At 36.2% G+C, this 22,297-nt stretch overlaps 1 protein-coding gene across 3 annotated transcripts in view; it reads right to left on the reverse strand.

Moving 5' to 3' along the window:
• The window catches only part of ZNF407 (zinc finger protein 407), a 359,684-nt gene that overhangs the window by 308,181 nt on the left and 29,206 nt on the right, over nucleotides 1-22,297 (reverse strand). For all 3 annotated transcript variants that reach the window (XM_074877170.1, XM_074877178.1, XM_074877186.1), the window contains 2 exons: nucleotides 12,375-17,168; nucleotides 6,378-6,492 (listed from right to left, as the gene is read on the reverse strand). In XM_074877170.1, coding sequence (XP_074733271.1) covers nucleotides 6,378-6,492; nucleotides 12,375-17,133 — 4,874 coding nt within the window. In that variant the 5' untranslated portion in view covers nucleotides 17,134-17,168. The remainder of the gene's footprint in view (nucleotides 1-6,377; nucleotides 6,493-12,374; nucleotides 17,169-22,297) is intronic.

Genomic DNA, 22,297 nt, shown 5'->3' on the forward strand with positions numbered 1-22,297 from the left:
CCTTGTCAGTACCAATCACCCACACTGACAACTCTCAAGCTCCCTTCTTATGGTAACCAAAACTGAGTCAACTTTTTGCCATCTCCTTCTGACAACAGAATGCAATTTTTAACAGCATCTTTCTCAATGCTTAGGCCAATCCTTCCAAAGTATGGATTACAAGGACAGAAGTCTCTTTTTCAGTAGGTATACTGAATTTTAGGACTGGTGCTTGTAGTAGCACTGATGGTTAAACCCCAATTTTTGTACCATCAGCTTGCTCCCATTAACCACAACTCCTGCCTTCTCAGGCAGGGCTCAAACCCTCCCTGCACAGCCACAGAAGACGCTTGCTGTTGGAGGACGCGTTCAGAGCGAGATGCCTATGGCCTAACAGAAACGCACACATCCTGGACATCAGAGCAATCTACAGTAAATTAGGAAATTAAAAATGCATGCCTGTAAAAGCACTAGTTACACATGCTGCACATATCACAGTCACACCGCTGTGATCTTGAGAATTACCATTTGGAAGTGCATTGAATTAGATTGCATGCAGCACAGATACTAGTCTGAATCACTACCTCCAATTCAAATACACACATACCCTCTCACGAGTATGTCCCTTATATACCTTGTCTCTTCAGCAAGTACAACTAAATCATTATTATAATCCAATTTACCATACAAATTGAAAAAAACCCACATTTTATTAAGTCAGAAAGTTGGTCTTGACTTTTCTGTATCAATTGTTAATACCAGTCTCAGATGAGTCTTTCCACTGCCTGTACCCAAGTCTCCCACTCACTTTAACTTCAGCCAACTTCACGGCAGACTTCCAGGCCAAGAGAGTCTTGCACAACACACCGTAGGATCGTACCAGTTGTTTAAAGATGCTGGGAGCTTTTCTGAATAAAAGTAAATTGCTTCCATTTCAAGTAGTTTTCTTAAATAATAAAAATAGAGACTATGTACTGAAGGCCAGGTTCACAAATCTAATAAAATTATAGATAACTAAACAAAAATTGGCAAGATAATCTAAAATGTTACCTTACTCCATATATTTTTCTAGTGTTTTCTTATTAATTTGTTTAAAAGCTGTTACATAGGTTCACCTCATTTTTCTTTACTAAAGTAAATGTAGACACAAGTAAATGATAGGACCAAACAGCAAAATGCAGATAGAGAAACTCAGAATAGCTGGATATGGAACAGTCATTTCACACACACTTATCTCTGATATAAACAACTGAGCCAAATACATATTTTTTGTTTGGACACATCTGTAGGTATGATGTGCGTAATTAATTGTTCATTCAAAATTGCAATTTCATGATGCATTCGATGATTTAGGTATACAACAGTTTTAGTTCTCAGAGCTGACTAAAAATAGTGATTTTAATTTATTCCTGCTGCCTACAATTACCCACAACCATGTATTTTTAAATATTTCCAGCCTATAAAAATTACTAATTTTTTCCACTTGTGTTTATCTGCATTTAGACTTTGATTTGGATAAATTAAGCTCTCAAGTGTTCCTTGCTTTATGAAACTCTGCATGTTGTACACTTCAACACAAATAAATGACTTCTACCATTAGAGGTTTAAATAATGTAATGTATTTCATGCTCAGCCTGAAGCTGGATTCCAATGAAGTTGCTAATGCACGTAATGATTAAGTGTAACTCAAATACTAACTGTGTTGTTGAAAACATGACAGGCAATAATTTGGTCTATTATATTCTGCCATTTAATTGCCTAGTACAGACATTCTCTGACACGTTATGAAGCAATGATTTACAATTATTCAAGCTGCAAAGGTCAGAAAGTGACATTATAATCATCTACACAGAGATCCCTTCTAATGCACAAAAACTAGGTAATACCACACAAAAATAGTTTTACTAGAGTAGCAACTTTCTATTTAAGGTTTCCCAAACTGCACAAGTATAAATAATTAATTTACATTACAGTACATTAAGGCATCCTTGAAAATATAATGTTTTTCCTGCTCCTACCAATAAATTCATGAATAAGTCTTTTTTGCTTGCTAAAAGCAATCTTAAGAGCAGGCTTTCACTAAAAGTAGCCAGACATTAACAGTAATCAGTTAAAAAAAAATCTGAAAAACTGAAAGATTTTTTAGAACACAACACACAGGAGTACAGCCAATTTTTTTGATGCTGCTGGTCAAAGCACATTCTTATCTATAAAGTACAAAGACCTATTACCCACTATACTCAATATAGGCTAGTATTTTTCTTTAGACATTCTCAAAGCAACCAGTGTCATTAAAATACTGAACTTTATACAGATTAAGATCTCTGAACTATTCTAAGCATTAACAACAGCAGCAAAAGTGAAGTTATTTCTACGCTTGGGACACTATAACTCTCCTCAAAGCCTGTTTATGTGAGGCTTTAAAAAATAACTGAATTTAGCAAAACACTTATTTAGCAGAACATCTTACAACACCTCCAGAAATAATTGGGAAAAGGAGTTTCAAAGCAAACCGAGAACTGAGGAGCAAAAGTAAAAAAGATTAATACCTCCATCCAGCAAAGGACCACAACAAAGCAAAAAAGCAAAACCAACAACAACCACCAAAAAAAAAAAAAAACCCAAAACAAAAAAAAAAAAACACACAAGAAAAATACTTCAGCAAAATACAGAAAAATCCCAACCTTTTCCAGCCCGCTCCAAATTCCTTTGTGTATACCAATACTTACTTTTGTTCCTTAAAACACTTGACTGCTATATATGGAGTACTATATATGGAATAAACATAATAAAGACATTGCTACAAAGGTCTTTTCAATTTTTAGGAAGGTAGCAAAAAAAGTTTATGTGCATGTTTTAAATACTGAAAATTTTCCTAAAAATCCAAACCTACCTTATACCCCTCTTCCTGAGTAGATTTTTAAGAAGTCATAAAGGAGAGAAACAAAAAGAAAGAAGCAGCCACTGTTACCTGAAACATGTAACTATATCCCCCAAAAATCTGTTTCTGAAAGCAAAGGCAAGAAAAAAGCAAAGGAATAGTAGATGCATTTTTAAATCAAACACTGTCTATAAGTTCTGTTCAAAATCTCAAGTGCAGAACAATGCATTTTTCATGTTCTACCTGAGGCATAAAATTTGAAAAGTGCATGATAAGCCTTTTCACTGCATTTCACCAGGCAAATGAAACAAAAATTTTAAATGCTGGGCAACCAAGATTTGCTCATCTAACCCAGATTATCAGCCAATTTCAAAGCCAGACTTCCAAAAATTAAATTCAAATATGCAGCAGTTTGCTACCCACAGAAAATAGATACTACCTCTGAAATAATGGGATATATTTTACAGCCATGGGTATGGAAAAGAAAACAATTAACACACATCTGCGATAAGGAAATGAGTAGCAGACGGTTTATTCCAAATGTTAGAACATTAGCGGTGTCCAATTTCTGTGTCATGTAGTTTCTGCTGTGTAGCTGAAGAAAAACAAACCCTGAACTTCAATTAAAAAAAAATAAAACAACACAGCAAAATTACTGCCTTTTTCAACAACTAAGTGAATTATACATTGTGTACTTTGTATCATGTAAATATCAGGATCATTTGGAAAACTGAGGCACAGCAAACCCTTCCTAAAACAACACCATTGATACAGCTTTTTGCCTTTTATTTTAAAGACAAAAATTTCCAGAGAATTTTTGTCTTAAAAAAAAAAGTGGTATTTTGAGACCACACTACACCACAGTGTTGCACTGACATTTCACCTTTAAAAAGTGCCCAAGCAGATTCAAAAGCTTTTGAAACACAATTTATCCTCACAACTAGCAGAGGGCTTATTACTATGAATCTAAAAGTCAGAGGATAGAATATTAACTACTGTAGAAAAGAAAACATAGTGCAGGACCTTCTGTTTGTGACAAAATTACAGAGTTAATGTTCCTGAAAGATCACTTCACCTTTTAAAGCATGATTTTTAAAAAGGTAAAATTTATAGCAATTAAAGCTAATGAAGAAATGCAGCATGAGCTGCTTATGTTCAGGAACTAATAGGTCCACTGAGCATTTCTAAGATTATTTAGCCATCAATGATAATGAATTGACATTGTCAGTGGTGTTAATGTACCAATGCTCTATAGTGCCACTAATCCGTTAGCCAATCCTAGCAATTTTTTTTTTTTTATGTTGCTACTTTATTTTTTTAACCTACACACTACCCAGTCCTTTCAATTAAAATAGCAGAAATACAGCACAGACTATTACACTTTCTCCTCTTCTTCCACATTTAAGGATGGCATATTCATTATTTGGACTACAGTTCAAACTGCTCTGGTCATTCCTCCTTCTTCAAATCCTGCTCAGTTCTTCAGAACTGCTAGCTACAGTACAAAATGTCTTTTCCAATTAAATCAGTGTTAATATATAGTTCTTAAAATACATTTTGGTGCACATTAAGTGAAATGTGATGATTATTTAAACAGGTATATAAATCAGATTTTTGTGAGCACAGGGTATTGTGGTACATGTCTCTTCAGCTGATTGTTTTCCATATCTAAATAGCACAGCTTCATGTTGTTGATGAAAATTAGCAATACAATACTACACAAAAATGGAAAATGAGTACCTGCTTGGCTACCAGTTATGACATGTCAGCAACATACAGTAAGCAATCAGCTTAGCAAAGTGACTAACATTCAAGTCCACTGTTTAAATCATTCATACATGTTTTCCTCTCTCTCTTGCATAACCATCGTGAATTGCAACCGAGAGTTGTGTAATTTCTGAGACAGATTCCAAGAACATGTCGATCGTGAAGGAGTGAGTTTTTAAAAAAAATTAGGTACTGTGCCAAATCCTAATCATTTTAATTCTCTTTTTATAAAAGATATGGTATTAGCTGTTTTGAGATTTTTTTTTACTGTTCCTCTCACAATAACATAGCTAAAGAATACAATGATTTTTCAGTTTAAGTTAAAAGGGAATTGACTAAAGAACCATTGTCAAGTTTGTTGACAACTTCTAAAGAACGGAGCTTAGCCTTAGTGAAACAGTTTTGTGGATCTGTAGCTGTTAACTATTTTCCATGCCAAATTCTTGGCAATTCATATAGCATATTTTTCAAACAATATAAAATAGCCTACCATGCATAAACATGCTGCAAAATAAAGAGTAACACAAGTTATTCTACTACTGATATTCAGCGGACTCAAGAATTAAGCTCATACATTTTTATTTCTTGTCAAGAAGTCAGCAATTAATTTTCTTAAGTGAGTAAAAACATCCAAAGTATCTCATAATGCTGCATGTAAAATTATTTGAAAAACAGAGAGATGAATCAGTGAAAATCACTCAGCTGCATCTTCAGCTGAAGATTCACTTGTCCTTTAAAATGTGTAACTCACTTTGTCTTGCAGTAGATCGGTATACTAAGGCTAAAAAAACCCCTCCTGCTGAATATTATCCTCAACATCACACCACACCATTCATGTGTGCACTGCATCATCTAATTGAACCTGTGCTGTTCTACACATTAGCCATAACACTGCTATAGCAGGTTACATAGGTTTGAGTAAAATGTTTTTATATGATGCATATATTAGTTAATTTCTCCAGCATAATAACATTAAAATATATTTTTAATCAGAACTAGGGTATTAAAATCCAACTTTGAATGTCCTATGATGTACCATATATGCCATGGCATTTTAAAACCTTTTAAACATTTCTGCTAAATTAATTAGTTTTGCATTAAGGAGTCTCAATGCCTCCTATTAAATGCAACACATTTGAAGGACAATTAAACATTATGAACGATCCTTCTGAGGAAATAACGATTAAGTAAAAAAGAAAAACAAGATTTTTTTGGGTAACAAACAAGAACACAAGCATACATAAAAGACTTCCATTTATTTTTAAAGTCTTATGCCTGCAATATTTTAGATCCGTTTGTTTGAAAAATCAGTCTTCTGTTTTGTTTTCGTAAAGAATGAAAACCCTAATGGAGTCCAGAAATCTGTTAATGGTACTAAAATTATAACAGTATAGCAAAAGAAAAAACCCCACACAGTAAAGTCTGTATTATATATTTTTTGTGTCTTTAAATGGAATTTACAGTTCTCCCTGGCAATGTGAATGAACATCCTATAATTTAGTCAATTTACAGATTACAGGTTCAAATTGACCTTGTAGCCCATAAAATTGCTCATCTTCAGTGCAGGATTAGAAGTGGGAAAAGAATGTCATAACTGTATTTAAGGAATTTACCATAACAATGGAAAGGAGGATATGCATGCATAATTTTAGCCACTCTTGCTCACATCACAGTTTTCAATTCTGAAACAATGCATATCCTGCACTCTTCTCCTGGTTAACCATGGTGGAGACTGTTTCAATTTACTCACCCACAGACATGACACTTGTATTCCCTCATCCCAAGGTGCCTCTTGACATGGTTTCTGGCATCTCCGAGCTGAGCTGTTGCAAAGTGGCATATCTTGCACTTGAATGGCTTTGATCCTAAGTAAAATTTAGCATAAGATATGAGTTGAATTAGAATAATATATCACCCACGGTTAAGGAAATAAAAAATCCTGGGAAAAAATAACCTTTAAAAAAGCCTACCCCACATTTAACCTGTTTGAGATTTTTGCCTAACAAAAAAAGTATCTCGTACAGAAATTTATAACTCCCAGGACACAGACGGCATATACTATACATTACTCATTAAAGTTTCCTTAAGTTCAAGATCACGGAAACAACTCTCTTAGCTTTTAATATTAATTTACTTTTAAAATTATTATTATTATTAAAACCACCCACAAAATATTAAAATGATAACACAATATAGTAGGTAGATAACCTTTCAACAAGATGGCAAAAGTTGTTCTACACCCTTCCCCATTTCCAAATGTTGAAATTCAGGTAATGGTCTTAAAGTGGCTAGATACTGGTGCAAACTGCAAATTGTACTTGTTTTTTAAGCAAATATATTTAAAGTGATTTTACAAGTCTTTCGACTTTCAATAGATTTCACATTAGCATTGGTATTTCAGATTTGTTCTGTCACACACAGAAAATGATTCATCACCTAGCTATTGTAATGACATGCAATGTATGAATATACAGTGGATAAAATATTATGCCTTTATGACTGTTTTATGGTCAAGAATTTATGATTATTCTGCAAACCAGAAGTATTGACATTTTGGCTATTATTTATTTCAAGAACAAACTTTAATATTAAATGTCTACTGCAGACCAAGAACTCTGAAATTATTTCTCCAAGAAAGAAGTACCAGCCTATTTCTTGTATCACAACAGTTCAGCAAAAAGTCAAACTATTTGTCTATCTTAATTAACAGTGATCCTCTCTCGAGGATGAAAAAACTTTTTTTTTTTACTGAAATAGTTAAAATGGGCACATGTCAGTCCCCATGTTGTTACACAGCAACACCATTCTAAAGCATGCTGTAGCACTGTCCAATTTTCTGACCACTAAATCCTTAATTCAATAAATCAAAATCATAGAAATGCAGTTAAAAGTAAGTACAATATGGTCACCGAGTCTCCATATTATTTTTAGTATAAGTTTTGTGAAGTACTTCTTCCAATACAGTTAAGCATAATATGAAATATGTGATCTTTAATAAATATACATAAAGAGCGCTGATAAGAAAAATGTTGCACTATATCATATTTGATCAATGAACCTTTTTGCTTTGCCCTTGAAAACAGAATATCCTCCAAGAATCTGTTGGTGAAATTGAGGATCTTAGTAAAAGTTTTTAGAGTCTTAAATTTCAATTTAATTCCAAAAAGCTGACGAAAAATGAAGCATTTAATTTTAATCTTCTAACTGAAATAAAAAAGTCAACAGTACTAAGCACGGGCAGACAAGGTTGAATATTTCACAGTTCAATGACAATGAAGCCGGATCTCTTAATACTTCCATTTCTACTGTTGGAAGTAGATGTAAAATATATTTAGCACCTGAATGGTTATATCTAGTCAGCTTTATATGTTTAAATATCAAAAGCAGGTTGAGACTGCAGCTAACAGCAATCACATTCTATCAATCACACTGAAATCCCCAGTTTATTTAAATGATCCTGATAAAACTAAATTAATCATTAATTTGGTGACATTTCAAATCAACACTGCATTCTACAAAGAGACACATGCAAATAAAAAAAAGCCTATCTTTGCATTAAATAAAGGAGTATTAAAAGTTGATGTTTTAACTTACGATCTTAAAGAGTAATTGAACAATTAATAACATCAAGGCCACAGTTGGAGAGGATTCTTTTAAATCTATTGGTGTTTATACTGCTCTTTTTTGTCATAGAATTCAAATACCATGTGGATTCAATCCTATGTTCCTTTAGTTTCTCTCCTACTGATTAAATTGTAAATTCGTCCCTCATTCTGTTACTGCAGGTGTCCCACAGGGCTTCCATACAAGACCTTTGCTGTTTTCCATTTACATGACTCCTCTGTGAAGAACTCACGCTCAGACCAATCGCAGCTACAGTGTGCTGGCAATACAGAAATGTATTATTCTGTTGACTGCTCTCATCCAAAAATCACTGAGGCCTTGAGGTTTTTTTTATTTATTTCTCAGATCCAGAGCTGAATATCTGTTAACATCTCAATTTAAACTCCATGAAAATTCAAGTGCTGGCAGGCTCCAGTCAGTACTTATCACCTGAAACAAAAGCAGTGCATCTCCCTTTTAGGTTGCTGGTGCCAAATCTGTTCCAGTTATATTCTTGGATGGAACAACCCAAAATTTTATACTTAAGATAAGGACATTAAACTAAAAGTTAAACTAATGAGGAAAAAAAATCTGTATTTGTCATAATGCTATCTGAAACAATGTTGAAGCAATTAACTATTTCTTAGCTATACTTATCACAAACTTCAATGGTTCTCATATGCTGTGTTAAATGTGATAATACTGGATTCACACTTGGCTTTTAGTTCACAAGAAAATGAAAAAAAATACTTTCAATATAGCATCTTTCCAACCAAATGACTTTAAAAAAAAAAGAAAAAAAGGCAACAGAATTTAGCTACATGTTATGGCATGGAAAGAAAGGGTACATTTTCTGATGGTAGCAGTAAGCAATAAGGCTCTTAACAAGAGAACAAAAAAACCCCACCAAATTGAAAATAGACTAAATTTAAGAGTTCAGGTCAGACAGACACAAACCATGCTACTGTTTTACAAAAAGGACTGGAGTTCACAGTACTTACTTTACATCAAGACAATAGAGACCCAAAACTATAAGAAGAATTCACTGCCTCAGCTTTAAGCCAGCCAAAGGCAACATCATCTACACCTGCAGGCATAGCTGTGTCCCTAGCTCAGGCCCAATGCAAAGTGAGTAGAGCCGCATCATACCATTTCCTCCTATGTTTAGGACATAGGGAGTAAAATACCACACTTACATTGAACAAGCCTTCCATTAACTGATAAATCTGATGAAAAACGAAACAAAGATGATGTGGTTGCAGGTGATTTTTCCTCAGATGTTGATTGTTAATTAAGTTTATGGGACCTCCATCAATTGTGAACTAAAAAGTCTTCCACCTCCACTACTCCTTTTATTTTTCTTTACATTTCCTCATTTTCACTTGTCAACATGTGATGGACTTACTTGTTATCTCCTCTCTAGTAAAGCTTCCCTTTCATTTGCAATGTGAAAACCTCCTACATTATTTAACGGTATTTTGAAACATTATTTTTCTATTAATGGAAATCATTAATTGTATCTTTCTGCAACTTTCCCTTCCGTGTCCGTCCCCCCCCAACCATCACCAGTTAATAAATAAAAAGGCAAGTAGTTGGACATGGTTACACATACATATGTATATAAACATATATATGCACATTTGGATGCTGAAGACAGATCTTTTAAAAAGCACCTAATCAGAACAATAAATAGGAAAATGTACAGCTCAGCTGTTATATACCAGGTGTTACCCTGGAACAGATGAGAAGCTAGAAATACTGTACTTTGCCTCACCAGTGTTATAAGCCAGTGTATATACAGTTGGTGGACTAGGCCAGTTCCCTCTGCCACCACTCCCAATAACCCAAAAATATTTGCATCCATTGTGATACAGACTGGAAGAAAAGGTTCTGTAAGACACAAAGGAAATCACAAATATGAAAATAAAGATTGGAAGAGAAAGCCTTCTTCCCATTAACTATTAATAAAAGTCTCTGCATTACTATTTATGTGAAGAAGTAAAGCATAAGAAAAGCGTTTCATTTAAAGATGCCATGAGAAAGAGGGCAGACAAAACTCTATTCTGTAACCCTTCTATACTTCCTCCACACGCACTACCAAAAAATGATTTGCAAAGTGAAATGTATTCTTCTACCGCTTTGCATATTTAGGGCCATCCAAAAGCACAATAAAAATATACTTTATGATAAGACCTACACACAAGACGTTAAAAAGTACACTAACTTTTACTAAATGTTACAAGCAATGATGTAACTTATGTAAGTAGGGTTGCTTTGTCATATATTGATAGTTACCTCACTTTCACATCCACATTAACTTGATTTTAAATGCAATTAATACATATAGTCAAGGAAGACTAATGGACTACATTCTGCACTTAACCTGGTGGACATTTTCAAATGGCACAAGTGACCAGTGCAAACCTATTTTGCATTGTAAACGACTAAATAAATCTTAATGGATTAAGAATGATCAGCTATCAACACACAAGGGAAATTAAGTGCTGAAATGCCTACATTGATTATTTTAAATTATTAGCCTTACTCTGTTCTTGAATTTGTATGCTTTTAGTGAGCTTTAACACATTTACAAGACTTATTGACTATAATTACAAGAGAATTCAAGTAATGGACACATCAATTATAAGCAACATGTCTTGACCAGACAGTTGCATAAAGAATTCTAAAGAGAGCTCCATTAGCATCCTCCCCCTTAGTTTTATTCAGTTTTATCTGCCGTAAGAGGGCATATTAAGGGCTTATACAGCTGTTCTGACCATGTGAACACGAGCATCCCTCTGAAGACTTAACACTGCTTTCAAAGTTGGATATTAGCTGAAGCAATACAGATAACTACATTATTGACAGGATAGAAGTAATGCTGAAAGTATTAAGTATGTGAGTTATTGGTATACATGAATACTGCAGTTATAGTAAAATACTTTGAAAGGTTTGAAATACAATGCCCATGTTCCTCAAGATTAATTTTAAACTTTGTTGTCCAGTCATGCCCTTGCCTTTTCATAAAAAACCTTACAAAACTATTTTAGGATTATGCCAGGAATTACCATTTTTTTATGTTTCTTTTTTCTTACCTTTTTGTTCTCTTCCTTGTAACCATGCACTAAGTTTCAAATACTGCATGAATTTAAACTATAGCTTCCATAATAAGCCATTATTTAAAAGTACAGTAAAATAAACCTTACAGTTTTAATGAAAATATGTTCATTGAAATGTGAATTTATTATTCAAATCCACTCATAAATTCAACCATGGAGACACCACTTGTCTAAGCAGAGCTCAGTGATTTAGAAAAGCTGTCTATTTAAAATAAAGAATGTATGGCAGGTTTATAGAAACATCGCAGTGAATTTTTACATAAATTTAGAACTGCAGCTTATGCATTTTTCTACAAAAATGTTTTTAAATTTTCCACTTAAAATTAAACATAAAAATGAATTGAAAGTGTGATCAGCGCAGAAACTAAATCAGATGCTACATCGCTGTGCATCACATCAGCATTACACACTACCTTCCAAAAAGGCTGACCAATTCTAATTCCCATAACTTATTTCTAAAAATCCTCTTGCTGCTTCTTATTGGCATTTATTTAGAAATTATATAATATCAGATGTCTATCCTGAAGCTTTATGTAATGCTGAAAGTGTAACTGAATTGAAATGAAATAAACAATTTGGATATTAAACAACTGCAAGGAACAGGAAGTTAGAAAGAACAGTTAATTGTTCTCTCAAACTACCACTGCTTCATTATATAAATTTAAGAACAAATTAGTGGTTACAATTTAGATTAAAGAGAAGGAAATCGCTATATGAAACAAAAAGCAGAAGGGTGACTGCGCTTAAAATGTTCTTACATTTCTGCCCTTTGATCACTGTATTTTCACAGAATCATCTAGGTTGGAAAGGACCTTGAAGATCATCTAGTCCAACCGTTAAATATCAAATCATCTAGTCCAACCGTTCATACCCCTTTAGGTAATTTTGAATTTCATTGGGGGCTCATCAGGCAGTATGACTGCCAGTTCATAAGAAATGTTAAAGAGATTAACAAGCAGAAAAAGACTAATGGTGTAATTCACTCTGTTTGAAAGAGACTACTTGCAAAGAGAGTGTTTCCATACCTGTATGGGTACGGATGTGAGCTAGGAAGGCCATGGAATTGCTACTTCTACACATCTTCCCACAGTACTTGCAGACATTGCCTTGGTTCTCTTCCCTCTCCCTGTTTATTTGTTCGGTGTCTTCCACAATGTACTTATTCACTTCCCGCAACAGCTCTTCATGTTGCTCTTTGATGTGCAGAAACAAGCTCTGCTCCGAATCAAAGGGCTCTGTGCACTTCACACACTTAAAGGTAGCTCCTCCTTCGGGCAGCTCCTCCACGCTTGCCTGCTCATTTCGCATGTGCCCAGCACTGGCCAAGTGCTGGTGAAGGTTGCTCTCTGTGTAAAATGATTTTCCACAGAGTAAACAATGAAAATGTTTTTCTTTTGAAGGATGTTTCATGGCTATGTGAACATTTAGTCCGCTCAAACCATCTGCTAGAAAACCACAGTCATCACAGCGAATACGTGTCGATTCCCCAAGGGAAATTCCTTCTGACTTCTTCTTTTTCCCACCACTTGGTGAAGGGTCTGCTTTTGCTGTGAGCTCACTAGCTTTCACTCCACCTGACATCTGTCCTTCAGCAGAATGGTCAGTGGCCTCCCCATCTTGGTGACTTTTTAACCTCACTATAGAAGAATCAAACTTGCCAAAATTTTGCATTGCCTTTCCTTTATCATCAGCAATGATAACTGTTCCTAGAGCCTCATTACTACTTTCTTGCATGCCCTCAGCTGTTGAGCCATCTGCCTCCCAAACATTGTTATTTATAGTTACTTCTGCTTCATGTTGTGCTTCCATAAGGGCTTCTTCCTCCTCCCCAGTAGGATCCTCTTTGAAACTTCTGTCACCCTCCAAACTATGTATATTTTGTACCATTTCTCCAATGTTTCCAGCAAAATTTGATTGCTCTACTGCACTACTTGTTTCTGGAAGAGTTAGTGTAAGTGGGTTATTTTTTTTCAGCGATATTTTTTTGAGAATGTCTGTGTTTCTACACTCTACTTCAGGGTTTTCTCTATTTGCTTCCAAGCTTTCCTCGCCTCTTCCTAAATTCAAGTTTGTGCTGCTTGGTCTATTTTGATTTTCTGCAGTGCAATCATCATCTGAGTTGAGCAGCTCCTGACCATGACTACTTTTCTGCAACTCACAAGTACCTGTTTCTTTAACTGATACTTCCTGAGGAGTTTGCTGGAATCCTTCACAAAAAATGTTTTCTCCTCCATTTTTAGATGCCTCTTCAAGTTCACCTTCTACTGCATTTTGGGAACTGCTGCCTTTAGGCATTCCTGGAGATGAATTTTCATCTAAGACAGTACACTCACTTAAGCTTTTATTCATATGATCATCTTCTGCTGCATCATTGGCACATTTTGTTTCACCTAAAACAGCTTTTGATCCTCCTGCACTGTGACGGTGCTCCTCTTGAGATAAAGCAGTGCCTTCTTTAGTGATATCTGCTGTGTATGCTTCCTCCCCAGAAGAAGAATAAACATAAGATTCTCTTCTAATTTTATGTTTCTCTGTTGCTGCATGCCTAATCATCTCTCTGCGAGTAACAGCATAGTAGTCACAAGCCATGCAGTAGTATTCAAATTGTTTTGTATGTTTTCGCTTCACATGCAGCTCTAAAGAAGAAGAAGAATGAGCAATGAAGCTGCAGTGTATGCACTTGTTGCCATTTGCACCCATTGCTCTTCTCTGGAAGCATGGGTCACCATCTTGATTAATCCTGGCTGGTTCCAGAAACACATGATGGCTTATATTTAATGGATTAGTAGTATGCTCCAAATCTGGCAGCCTACTGGCATTTACAACTTTTAGCTCAGCATCTCTTTGCTCAACTTCTTGATTGTCTAAGACAGAATTTTCCAAATATGATGACTGGCTACCATCCTCAGCCTGTTCACAAAAGGCAGTCATGGGGCTGTTAACCTTCTTGCTCATGGATTCAAAATTACCTCCTTCAGGGCTAACGATGATCTCCAAGTTCTGTTTTCCATGTCCTTCTATTTCAACACGACTTTTGTGTTTTTTAGTTGCACAATGGCGTTCCATATCTCCTTTGGTTACAGTGTAATAATTGCAAACCTTACACAAATAGCTGTACTGATGACTGTGCTTTCGTCTGATGTGAACAGTCAAATTTGTAACACTGGAGGCCAAAAGACCACAATGAGTACATGTCCTAGAAATAGTGCCTTTGGGTTTCCCTCTTTTGGGTGCATTAGCTAAAACCAATTCATTTTCATCAATCCTTTGATCAAGTGGAATGAATTCCTTATTTCTCGATATGTTTTCCACAGAAGAGGATGAAACATGTATAATTTCTTTATCTAACTCTGTATTCCCACTCCCAGAAATGGAAGGATCCACCACTGTTTTAATACCACCAACACCAACACAAACTTTTTCAATACATTCTTCAAAACGTAGTCCAATGTTGTTTTTCCTGGCATTTTCAAGGTGCTTGCTTCTTTTGATATGCTTCTCCATTCCTTCCTTACTCAGTGAGTAGAGATTACATGCTTTACAAAGGAAGTGATACTCCTGTGCATGTCGGAGTTTTATGTGCCTTGTAAGAACTGTGGAAGATCTTGTCTTATAAAAACACTTCTTGCATTGAAATTGGGCTTTATTCAGAACAGAATGCTTTAATTCATTTCTATGATTTACGAAGGAAGGCTCTGGAGTTCTTGCTTTCATTGATACTTCCATTTCGTTTGCAAGATTTTGGCTACTGTTTGATACTGAGTCAGCATAAGTTACCACTTGCAAGGTCTGATCACTGTTACTCAATGGAATAGCTTGCTGAAATAATGAACCATCATGCTTCTCATTTTTTTGATGATATATCAGCTCTTCTTCCATTTGAAAAAAAAGAATGCAAGTTGGACAACTATGGGACATATTATGCGCTTCACTCATATGGCTTCGAAGGCTGATCACATTCAAGCTGGTAAATGAACAGAGTTGACAATTAAAGCTACAACCACCCATCTGGTGTTTACTGTCCTGGCAGTGTTGTTTCATGTCTTCCCTGACTCCAGAGGAATAACTACACATCTGACAATGAAACTCGATCCTTTTTGTATGAAGCTTTGCAACATGAATTTCCAAACTTTTTCTGTTCTGAAAAACATGACCACAATCAATGCAAGTATGAAGAACACCATGATCAGCAGGAAGTTTGTCAGAATCTTTAGTATCTGAAGTGCTGGAAGAAAGGGTATTTGGCTTATCTTCAGTAAGATCTTGAATTTCTGAACAAGTATTACAATCACCTTTAGCATCTGTTTCCAATTCTGTATGTGACACGGGGCTTGAATCACCAAGTTTAAGCTGTGTGCTGGACATGCACTTCATGTGTACTCTCTGAGTTTCAGACTTCGCTCTCTTACTATTACCCAACAAATTGCACCTTCTTTTAACCTGCCTTTTTAATCTAAAAGACCTACTCTGTCCAAATGAAGACCTTAACAAGACAATGTTTCTTCTATATTCTGGTCTATCAAATCTCCTTGTTATACTTAAACTAATTAGCTTTTTGGTAGTTCGAGGCAGTTCTTTTTTCTGCAAGATATTTTCTGAGGGTCCTGGTATTTCTAGTTTTCCAGTATGGACTTCATCATTTCCTTCTATACCAGAAGAAAGCACTGTTTCTTCTGTCACAGTATCTATTTTTTCAGTGGAAACATCTGAAGATGGTATCATTTCAACAAGTTCAGGGTCATCATTTTGTTTAGACAAGCTTACTTTTGAGCCTTTCAGTGCACTGCAAACATTTAATTCTTTTGCATCAGCGGCTCTTGCTTTTAATTTGCTGGTCCCAGGTTTTGCTCTAACATTCCTCTCTTTGGTTGCAGTAGATTGTTGGTTTTTAAAGGATTTTTTTGTCAATATCCGTACAAATCCTCCCCGTGCAGCAAGATTTTGGCATCGAAGGTGTGTCTGGCCAAGGAAATGAGAATTCAGGAGGTTTTCCTCAGCACTCTGAAAACCACAAAGATCACAACAAAATATCTTGGATTCCTCATGATCTTGCTTAACATGCATATGTAATGCTGAACTACATTCAGCTGTGCAACTACAGTGAGGGCATGTTTGTTCTTTGGATTGTTTAGAGGGGCCTTCTTGTTTATGCTTTTCCGTATCAGAGCAGTAAGGTGAACACTGATCACTCATTTTGCCTTTAAGATCTTTGTATATGTTTCCAGTTGTATAGCCAACACTCATTTCTTCTGAAGATAACTTATCAGGAACAGCAGCTGGCACCTCTTGTGAATGTTGATTTTCCTTGTGAATTTTCAATATGGCACCATCAGCACATTTGAAATCACAATGTAGGCACAGGAAATTTGAATTAAATATGTCATCACCGAGACAACTGGTGACACCTTCCTTCTTTACAGCTCCAGCTACCATACTACCTGCTTCTCCAGCTACAACTTTGTGCAATTTCCTTTCACTGTCTTTCATGTCTTCTGAACAACTCTGCTTTCTTTTTCTGGAGACATTTTCAGGATTGTCTGCTTCAACAACATCCAGGTTTGGTGATCCTAACAGTGCCCTTTTGTTTGTGCGATTCTCTTTTCTTTTCTTTTCAAGGTCCCTGAGCACTTCATCTGATATAAGCCTCGTTTTCTGCTGAGACAAAGAGTGACATCCAGCATTTTTTCCTGATGTATTTCTCTGGGATTCTTCTGTCAGCTCAGTTTGTAAACTCTCATCAACATCATCTCTCTTCTTATTTTCCTCCGCATCCATTCTTAACATGGATATTATCAACTGTAGATCATTTGGCTTAGTACCTATAAAACAAAAGAATTATTATTAGTCTTTTATGCACAACCAAAAGTTAAAAGACTCAAGTCAAAGAAAAGCAATATCGCAAATTAAAATCATGGCAGGAAAACACAATGAAAGATATGAAGCTACATTTTCAGTATGGTGTCTAAACTTATGACATCTAAAAAGCAAACCAACTTTTAGCCACTTGGTTACAGAGCTCTCACTGTGATGAGCACCACGTGAGTGAGCACTAGCTTCAGTAGTTTTTGTGTAATCGAGTAATTTACTACATGCTTATAACTTGGGCAGACAAGCCTAACCTGTTTCTGGAAGCATATTTAGGACACAAAACACTAACAGCTTTGAGGGAACCAGATATGGGATGTTCAGCTTTTCCTGAACTAGAAATCCAGGTTCCCAAATTTAAAAGCTCCAAGGAGGAAACAACCATGACTGCAACAAAAAGCAAAACAAAGCCGACATAAATGTTAAACATTGTAAGTATGAAGCTGTCTTTCCTTCTTCTGCTTAGATCACCTCTTAAAGAGAGGAAAACAAAAATGGAGCCATGTTCAAAAAGAATATGCTACAAACATAGTTCCCCATGTTTCCTAAAGTATCTTCTAAAACTTCATTTCCCAAGGAGGGGGGAGGGAGGCAGAGGAAAAAAAAAAGTCATGAAATAGCAGTGCAGAGAATGGCAGCATCTCTGAACCCCAGCACAAACTCTAACTGTTCACAGCCAGTTACCAAAAGCTTTCCTCAACTGCCTGGTGTGACCTTCCTGTTCCCAAAAAGATGTTACCACTAGAAAACTGATGCTCCCAAAACAGTTTATAAGAGGGATGGGGGTGGGAAATCAAATCTTGACATTTATTACCTTTTCATTTTGATACGAAGCGATTGAGAATTGAAAATGCATTTCATTTTAACAGATGATTAAATACTAAATGTTTATCTATGTGCTTTACACTATGATTTAAACATCAATTTTCTGCAGATCCAAGTATCCAGTTTTTTGTTCAGTTACCCATTGAATGAGGCCATGACCACAATTGTAAGTACTTCCTGACAAGATTAAGTAATTGCAATGTTGATACAGACAAGGCAGGGTACAAAAAACTATTCAAGTACATGCTAAAAAAAAAAATTATGCTTATTTTTGAGGACAAAGTAAGAAAGTATTAAACTGGGGAAATACACTCAAATCAGTTGGACTTATTACCTATGGAAGTACAAAAATCCTTTTCTGCTTAATAATAATTCATGGAACGCCTATAAGGAATTGAGTGCACAGTAGCTGCATACATTGAGCAGTTTTTCAACTGTAGGTCTCCAATTGAGCTAAAGTACTGACCAAACTTATACCAAGCTAGCTAAACCTAAATAACAAGAATAATCACATCTAGATCACAATAGCCCTTTGGAGGATCCAGATATTGCTTCTCTAACTGTGGTTTTCTGATTGTTGTACACTATTATTTTTCAGTGTTCACTAAACCATGATACAAACTATGACAATTAGTCAGAAGTAAAACAATCAGGTCTATATTCTCAGCTGGTGTAAGTCAGCATATTGTCAGTATGTTCAAAAACGCTACAACAATTAATAGCAGAGGAGGATGAAGCCTCTGAAGTGCAAGCTTACCCTGAAAAAGGTTTATGAGCACTGTTTGGGATACAGAAAAAAAGATCAGATTAAAATTATGTTGTTTAACTGCAGTACAGCTTTACTTTTATAACTTGGTAAATATCAAGAAATTATTTCAGTGATGAGTGCCACAAGTCCATCCTTAACTGTTTGCATGAAGCAGCCATGGGTCCTTTGCCTCGCTGCACCTCCATGACAGGTTCCCAGACCACCACTGAGACCTGACCACTCTTCCCTTGCATGGCCTGGGAAAGAACAGCAGTTTTTTCTTTGCCGTACAAGACAATTTGCAATCTCAAACCAATTCTCCATCTTCTTTATAGGATACTTTCCCCTCAGATCATCTGATTTATCAAAGAACCTGTCCAGCAGTGAACTAATACCTGCACTGGAAATTTCCACTATCAAAGGTTGTATCGTGATAATTAGGGGTTTCTCCATCGACAAAAATTCATACATACGAGACATATTAAGAAGTAGGGAGCCAGCAGCTCCACACCATACTCTCTTCTGACACACTTTATGCCCATTTAAAGCCATCCTATAATTTGATTTAAACCTTAAAGCACTGTCACACCTAGATCAACCTCTGACAGAAATCGCAAGCCACTTTTAGCCAGAGATACAGTAATCACCAGAGGTGGATGCTTCCCAGCTGTCAGAGGCAGGTATCAGCAGTCTCAGAACATGCCTTTTCTGCCACACCAGCGCACATTCAGCTCATCTCCGCTAGCTAACCACACACCTCAAAAAAGATGGCTGGTTATTTGCATACAGTATCTGCAGGCTTAGCCTTACTTTTCTGCATTTGTTCACTAACTTTCCAATATAAGCTCATCCTGCTCTGTGCTCTATCAAAAATCTTGGATTGCAGTCCCAGTTCTGGCTTCTAACCTTGTCGGCAACTCAACTCTATTGCATCAATTAAGGGTTTTTTCAAGTGCTTAGGGGGAAAAAAAAAAAATATTTCCCTTATTTTATCTTTGAAAAATGTTTGTAGTCACAACTACAAACTAGTTGCTAGGCAAGTGAAAAAAATCAAAACACAAATCTCATAGGTGCTGCCAATAATTTCAGTATCAAATTAAAATAGTCACATACGTAATATAAATATGCAAAGGAGCCTTATGCCCCAGCCTTCCTGCCTAATTCCTCCAGTTCTCCAAGTCAACAGTAAATGGAGACACTTATCTCTGCCTTCATTTCATGATAAACTTCGAACGCACTGACTGGGGATGCACTCTGCTTCATTTACAGGCAGTACTCCTAATGAAGTCAACAGCCTCACGTCTATCCCCACAACTAACAACAAGTATTATCAAGGCAATAACTCCTCAGCTGCACAGTACAAGTTAGGTGTAGCAACAATTAATGATACACTGTTACCAGTTTCATCTCTACCTCACATCTGAGTTTTCATGAAAATAATCTCTCCCTGCACACACCTCCCAAAGTGCCACCTCCATATAAACTGTGTCAAAGTATCACTACATGGGAGTATGTGACTGCATGAAACCATAATCCAGAAAGAATTCTCTATGAAAGAAAACAACTATGAGGCAGCTGCTGTTGTTTCTCTAAAATTACCCCTATATTAATTAATCTAAGGCATTATATTGCCTTCAATTTCTTGTAGTTCTCTCTTAAAGTTGCTTTTAGGATAAGAGCACATCTTCTGAGGTAGACACAATGGCTACTGTTACTACTTTTTGCTGGGACCATAGTCAGCAGTTTGCTGAGCTGTGGTCAGTTTTCCACATCTCAGATGAGATCTAGACCACAACACTGAACCATGTCTCTGTTTCTCCCCACTATGATCTTTGCCCAGATAACACCACTGTGTCTCTAACACAATTTCAATACCATATGCCTCAGCTACCCTGATGAGAGAGTGGTGCCTCACATCCAAAGGGAGCTGTGGGCAGATCTCTTCTCAGCTTTCCGCATGGATTTATTGCACAAATGATTATTGCTACTTGAAGGATGCATTCAGCATACCATAAACCTCCTCTAGACAACTTTTGTCTAGAGCCTATAGTGCTTCCTCTGCTGTAAACTTCTCTCCTGAAAGCCCCTTCTCAGATCTGCCACAGGACAGGAGGTCAATGACAAAGCAACAAACTGGTCACGAATCTGCGCGGTCCTAATCCTCAGCCTGCATAAACCAATTCACCTCTGCTCTCATCAAGTCACTACGCTAATTAAGGGCTAGCCTACAGTTGGTATTACTACCGGAACCAATGCATCAGAGAAGACATCAAGAGCACTCCGAGTTCGTACAGTCCCAGTGACCACATGATACATAAGGTTAAATGGGTTTCTTCTTGCAAAATTAATCTTGGATCAAACTTTAGTTTGGCACAGGGATCATCATCAGGAGCAAAGAATCAGCATCTGGAATTTGATTAAATCAGCTGGTAACGTAAGACACATTCTAGATGTATCAAGTAACCCTCTGCAGCTGCAGCAGATTAAGAACATGCTTAAAGAAAACTCCACTTAGTGTGACTGAGTAAGCCTTTTGATATCAATGTAATGCTGGCAAACTCATATAGCAGTAGAAGTGGGGAAGAACAGTTCTCGAACTACCTTATTCATGGACCAACAAAACTAAAAACAATGTAAGAGGCAACCTCTCATGCTTTTCCTTCTACCTTCACCTTTTAAAGATTCCGGTTATGTTTTTACAAGTATATCTAAGGTGCAACAATACGTAACCACTTAGCGTACTGAATAAATAAACCAGAAAGGCTTTATATAGGCTCCAAGACTGCACCGATGGTGTCACCAGGTACAGCACAGCAGAACACCAGAGCACAGAATCAAGCCCAAGCTAAGCAGACAGGAGTCAAATCTTCAGTATTTCCATAGTTTAAAACCCGGTTCTGTCAAACAGTGCACTCTTAACATCATATTTGATGTTCAGAATGAAGCTGTTCTAACTCAAAAGTGGGTTGACTTTTTGTAACATAAATCTTTTGTTAATGTTCATATAAATCAAGTATAGCTGAACAGATTCTTAAAGGATATGACCAAAAATTAATTTGCCACATTAGCTTCAGGTTAACAAATTCTTCTGGTTGAAGACAGTCATACATTACTGAACACATTTTAAGGTTCTTTGCAGCACACTGCTGTTCCTTAGTTTTGGAAAGAAACCTGTTGTGTCCTCCTCAACATTTTTCGTGCAGAAAAAGCTAAGCTCAGTAATTCTACTGGAAGTAGAAGCTAAGCCTTTAACGTAGCGCCTTTCTTCAATAATTTTCCAAGTATCTGAAATAAGTGAAACATGTTTTTAAGATCTTCAAAAGCAAAATGTTTATGTTACATATGTTACATCTGCACAGGCCAAATATCCAAATCTTTACAGAATATATGAGGAGACACACATTTTTAAATTACAAGTGCATAACACAGAATAGTTCGGCTGTGTCACAAAAAACAATATAGCTAAAGATTCTCCTCCTTCATGCACTAGGATTCCCAAATGGTCAGAAT

This window comes from Strix uralensis, chromosome 1 (genome assembly GCF_047716275.1).
Source record: "Strix uralensis isolate ZFMK-TIS-50842 chromosome 1, bStrUra1, whole genome shotgun sequence".
Taxonomy (NCBI): Eukaryota; Metazoa; Chordata; class Aves; order Strigiformes; family Strigidae; genus Strix; species Strix uralensis.